This window comes from Antrostomus carolinensis, unplaced genomic scaffold (genome assembly GCF_000700745.2).
Source record: "Antrostomus carolinensis isolate BGI_N321 unplaced genomic scaffold, ASM70074v2 scaffold4178, whole genome shotgun sequence".
Lineage (NCBI taxonomy): Eukaryota > Metazoa > Chordata > Aves > Caprimulgiformes > Caprimulgidae > Antrostomus > Antrostomus carolinensis.
This window is the reverse complement of record NW_010330733.1, coordinates 1-5,888: the sequence shown is the minus strand read 5'-3', so window position 1 is coordinate 5,888 and position 5,888 is coordinate 1. Positions and strand designations below refer to the sequence as shown.

The window sequence follows — 5,888 nt, the reverse complement described above, 5'->3', positions numbered from 1 at the left end:
GGAAAGAATGTTAAAATGGTCCAAATCTGCTTCTGAATATCTCCTTTTTGGCAGAAGTCAGGAATGTTGGTAGTTGGGGGAAGGGACCTGCTCTTGATACAAAACGGTATCTCCATCTCTTGCAAGCAGGTCTGGGTAAAAAGCATAACCTGCTGCTTAAATTTTTTTCTTCCCCAGCAGACCCGAGTTCTTCAGCTGACTGTCAGCTCTTCTTTTAAACAATTTTTTTTTTTCCAAATGTCACTTAGTAGCAATTTTATGAAAAATCTTATTGATTCCTCAAAATATGGGAGCATTTTCTGCTTGGTCCCATATAGTGAGAGCTCATCGCTGTTAACAAAACAGATTAATTATTTACAGTAAACTGTAACAAGTATTTGGGGGAAAAGTGTGATTCACTAAAGATGGCGTGGAGCCAGGTGAACACACTCAGATCTGTCGGTTATTTTGTAGAGAAGAATTTGTGGATTTTCATTTTCCATGATAAAGAGGAGTGGACAGAGTGATTGCAGATTTAATATTAACTAATGCAAGATAATGCACATCAAGAGGAGTCTTTTGAATTATCCCTTTGCACCATGAAGTTTTAAGATAATTTTGTACATCTACATTAAAACTTTTGCTTTTCTGACTGCTTTGGAACAAGTAAAATTTTAGGACCTAAGAAGAATAATAATCAAACATATTTGCTTTTGTGTTATCACTTTTTCTGAAATATTATCCTATCTCAAACAAAATTGCAGCAAAACAGAAAATGCAGAAGGGTAAGAGGTAAAAATAAATAGAAACATGAGCAAGTGTTGATATGAGGAGAGCTTGGGGACTTTGGGATTGCTTAGCTTACAAAGGTAAGGATAAGTGTAATTTAGTGACTGGTTATTGAAAGGTATATGATATCACTTTTGTCAAAATAGAAAAATAAGTTAAAATTAAGTTGCTTGGAAAGGGAATTTAAAACTGATGAAAGGAAATACTGTTTGTTTACAATCTAAACATAAACTCTTAAATATAATATTGTCTTAATTCTTTTCTTGGTAGTATTCCAAAGTTTTTCTGCATTATTTAACAATTACATTTTGAAGATAATTTAAGTTGGAAATTGCCAGGAGTTCAAAAGAAGCTTTTCTTACATGCTGCGGTGTTTTTATTTTCTGTAAAGTATCTAGCATTCTTCGTTGTCAAATATCAGGCACTAAGAAAATAAACTCTTGATCTGGCACTAATTCCTATGTTCCTAACCATTGTACCCTCCAGAATCAGAGTCCAAAACTGACTCAATCTTCAGTGTCTTCCAGAACTTGTTACAGGAATTCCTAAATGAAAGGTATAAATACACCATTTGAGATAGATGGTATGAAAAATATTATTAAATAGGGGGCAAAACATAATAGACTTTGTGTCCAGAATAATGTGAAATGTCTGATCACATATGTACACGCAGGTATTTTTATTTTTTTGTTAATTGTTAAAAAACTGTATTTTATTTAGACAGTTGACAGGCCGAAGGATTGGTACAAGACAATGTTCAAGCAAATCCATATGGTTCATAAGCCTGGTAAGTATGCTTTTGTCTTGGCTAGGTGGTTCTCAGTGGTATTAAAAAAAGCACTTTTGTGCATTTTGATTGTCTGCTATGTGAAAAAGCAAATGTTTATCAAGTGTCAGATAATTAATCAAATCAAATTGATAAATTGGATGATAGATTTTACTTCAGAGACAGCTATTTTCCTCTGCTAGAGGCTGAAAATTTCTAATGGATTTATTTTATTACTAAAACTAAATAAAAATTAAAGTTATGAGAATAAGTGTGCAACCAGTATGATTCCATGTCACTGGGGAGCTCAGTGAAGTGATCCTCATCTCCAGTTTGAGGGATGAGAAATTGGCCACTGTAAATCTCCTACCATTCCAACTTTCATTTGGAGGGCTTGTGTTAGAACAGCATGGGCTAGTAAACAGGCTGTTTGAGGATACATTTTCTGTTTGAATTGCAGTTTTTTCATAGAATGTCTTGTTTGGTTTTGCTGAAATGGAGCTTTGGTGGCATTACTAGCTGTAATTTGTAAATCCGTGCTAACCAGTAAGTACATAATATGGGTGACATGACAAGAAGATACCATTTTGCCAATAAATCATAAAAATAGCCTATGGTAAGTATAATGGGAAAAGAGTGTCTTCAGAAAACACCTATGAGATGAGGAAATGAAATACAGTGCTTGACTGCCTACCAATCTTCTGTTTCTGTTTCCAAAAATCAAGCTGCATTGCTGTGATAAACTGGCACCTATTGCTCTGCTATAACATGTATATTTCTTTTTGTAGATGACGACACAGACATGTATAATGCTGCATATGCATACAGTACTGGTAGGAAATATTCCCTCACTTCAAAATGAGTCTTTTGTTAATGTCAGCAAGTAACAGGGGTATTTAACTATTCATGCTTGCTTTTGTAATGCCTATATAAACACCTTTTATTGTCTTGTTTGATCTCAGTTGGTGTTTTTTCATGCCTTTTTTCCCAAATGAAACAAAGTTTAATTTTTGTTTCATTCGTACCACAGAAATTAATTGCAGCTGTGGGCCTCTATACTGCAGATGGGATACACTGTAATACTGCAGTTTCTGATTACATTGCATTTATTTTCACTAGTGATTGTGAGTAACACAGCCTTATCAAAATGAAAAGGGAACTACTGTGTGAAAGTACAAATGCTAATTATATAGCTGGGAAGACAAAAAGGTTGTACTGAAAACACTTTTTTAAAATACACAGTGAGAGTGCCTAATAAACATGACCCTGGTTTATGATCTTGTTAATTTTTGCTATAAACACTTATTTATCTACAAGAAAGACATATTCATTTAATAGATATATAATTGTTTTGTCTTTCAGAAGATTATAACCATGTGGTAAAATTAATTACAAGAACCAAAGTGAAAAAGTGAAAGATTATATATGAAAAAAAACCCCATAGTGCATAGTGCCTTGTGCAAAAATGGCATTCACTATTCTTCCATTTCAGTGTTTGTTGCGTTCAACATATTCTCATTCTGCCTTTTGTCTACTGTTGAGAGCATTTGTTGTGGGTCAATTGTTTGAGATCTATTTGGACTCTTGTAATCCTTTTCAAGATATGCTGTTGCCTAATTGTCCTAGACTAACAGTAATTTTTAAAACAATGAAAAAAAATGGGCTTTTCCTGACTCTTCTCTTCCTTTTGAATATAGAACAACTGAGAGGCAGGATGATCCTGAGGATTAATAACAGGCTGTCATTAACAGTTCTGGTGGTTACATATAGCCATTAACTTCTCCTCCACTCAAATTAATCATTAATTTATTTTAACTATACTACATTTTATCTGTGTGCTTGTAGTTTTATGTAGAAATATATTAAAAGTATTCTAATGAGCTACATACTATACATCAAAGTACATTTAAAAATGCATTTAGACATTTTTGTAACCTTGCACCTTTATTAAGTTTGGGCCCTTGTGGCATTCTATGTTGTGTTTTATTAAAAATCATTCTTATGCTGTGACTATTTCTTGTTTTGTTTGATATTAGGTAGCTACAGTCCATCCTTCTCGGCGCAGGCACACCCGGCTGCAAAGACACAGACGTACAGACCATTGTCTAAAAGCGCTTCTGACAGTAGCTCCGATGCCTTTAAGGTCTCATCTCCTTTACCACCTCCACATGTGCCACCTCCAGTACCACCACATCGTCTGAGGGAAAGGTCTACACCAGAAAAGTAAGTTAGCATATTTTCAAAAAGTGTTCTTGGTATGTACAGTAATCCAGTTTTACAGGTTGTGTCACAAAGGATAAAATAGCAGCTATAGAATATGACTTCAAGGGCTTTCTTCAAGGGACAATTAGGTGAGGAGAGGTAATCTTCATCAGTAGTGTGGGCATCGTGCGTGGTCCTGCCATTTCTTCAACATGCTAAAGACGTGCTTATTGTTACATGTGATACCACCTTTAAGATTTTCATTCTCATTAGCAAGATTGTCCTGCTTGTTGTGCTGCAGAACATGCTCTCACAGCTGTCCTGAATAGTTAGTCTCTGAGTAGGAAAGGCCATTTATGGTATCCAGTAGCAAAGAGAAAGGGTCTAAATGATATTGTAAGTTGAAATACAAGGAAGAGCAAAACTGTAAGAGTGTAGCAGTCAACCTATGTTTCCCCAGGGCTCACAAGCGCTTTATTATCCCAATTTTTTAAATCTCCATCTCCATTTTGGTAGACTGAGAAGATGATTACAGACTAAAGGGGCATTTCAGATTTCTCATGGTTTTCCAGCTTCAAACTTGCTGCACAAAACCAGGTCCCAAAGGTTAAGAGTCCAGACTGGAAAATGTTAATAACTCATGAAGGAAATGCTTATCCTTCTGATAAAAATATGCAAAGTGCCCTGTGCACAAACACTATAGACTCTTCAGCATATCTGTAGCTACTAGCTCAAGCAAAAAGCTTTTTCTTTAGTGTTTACATTCATTAATACTATATGTTAATATAATATTAGGTTTGAATTTTATTAGCAAGGAAGAGTAAATTTTGTTAGCAAGGCACCAAAACGTGGATCTGCTTAGCTTTTCTCTCTGAAGTTGTGAGCCATCATCCTGTGCTAGGCCAAATGCCATGGTCAGAGAAACTGATGCCTGTTACAGTTCCTTTTGTCAAGCTTGAAAATAACTGCTTCAGCACTGAATTTGGATGTTTAGCCTCTTCTTTTAATCTCCTGCATGATAAGACAGGCAGAGGAAATCTGTGTTCTCCAGGCCAGGGAATGCCAAACATGTTAGTTACGCTTTGACTGCTGCTGACAGCTATGGCTTGTCAATCTTTTCCTGCCATTGGGAGATTCTTTTTTTAATTGCCTATAAAGCCTGAGTATTTAAAATCTCACATAAGAGGCTTAGGTCCACATGCATCACAGTTTTATAGCTGAGAGGCAGGATATGGTTTGCATTAATATAGTCCATAAGGGATTACAGGCTAAATATTGTAAATTAACTGAGTGTGAATCAGAATTTCAGTAGCATCCTTTTTTTCTTCAGTGACTTGTAGAATAATGCAACTTGGTCAGAACACTTCCATTTTCCTGTTCATTCTTAAAAAATACAAGCTTTTCTACCCTGAATCTAATTTTTTTCCTTGGTGAAAATAAACAATAGAGCAATGTAGAACTACTTCCCTTGAAATGGAGGGCATTTTGTAAATAGAGGTGTCTGTGTCCCAGAAATTGCACTCACAAACATACTGTAGACAAAAGCTACTCCATAGATTTTTTTTTTTTTTTTAATGCATGTGACACATGTCTTACTATGTCAGATCACATCAAACCAAGTCACATCAGAAAGGCTGATAGAACTGATAGCATTTCATCAGTGTATGTGCTTTCTTGTTGTAAATACAGACAATAGCTGATAGAATTTTCCCTTTCCTTTCCATTCTTTGAGTTACTAGTGGGTCATTTTACACAGAGCTAAATAAAAAGATGTGTGAGCTACAGTTTTCCAAATGCAATGTGAATAGTGACTACAAAAACTGCCATGAAAAGTTAACTGTCACTGTGATAGTAACTAGCTAACTATCCCCCAAAAAAACGTGTGGGTACCTATTAATATAACATGGTAAGTAACTGAAAAAATAGCCTAGCAGGACTTACTTTTTATTCTTTGCATAGCACTATTAAATTGAAAGCAAATTTATAATTATAAAGAAAATGGATAAATTTCTGTCCCAGAGTCAACTGCCAAATTCTTGTTCTTGTTTATCCAAATTTCCAAGGAAAAGGTATACTGCTTACAAGGTGTCATGGTTTTAACCTGACCGGCAACCAACCACTCACTCACCCTCCCCCCCCAGGGGATAGGGGA

At 35.4% G+C, this 5,888-nt stretch overlaps 1 protein-coding gene across 1 annotated transcript in view; it reads left to right on the top strand.

Moving 5' to 3' along the window:
- The window catches only part of LOC104528849 (uncharacterized), a gene marked incomplete at its 3' end in the record, with an annotated part of 28,499 nt that extends 24,742 nt beyond the window's left edge, over positions 1 to 3,757 (top strand). Inside the window, exons 8-10 of the mRNA XM_010172992.2 lie at positions 1,489 to 1,555; positions 2,323 to 2,367; positions 3,571 to 3,757. Of these exons, the coding sequence (XP_010171294.2) occupies positions 1,489 to 1,555; positions 2,323 to 2,367; positions 3,571 to 3,757 (299 nt within the window). The remainder of the gene's footprint in view (positions 1 to 1,488; positions 1,556 to 2,322; positions 2,368 to 3,570) is intronic.
- Between the last annotated feature and the right edge of the window lie 2,131 nt (positions 3,758 to 5,888).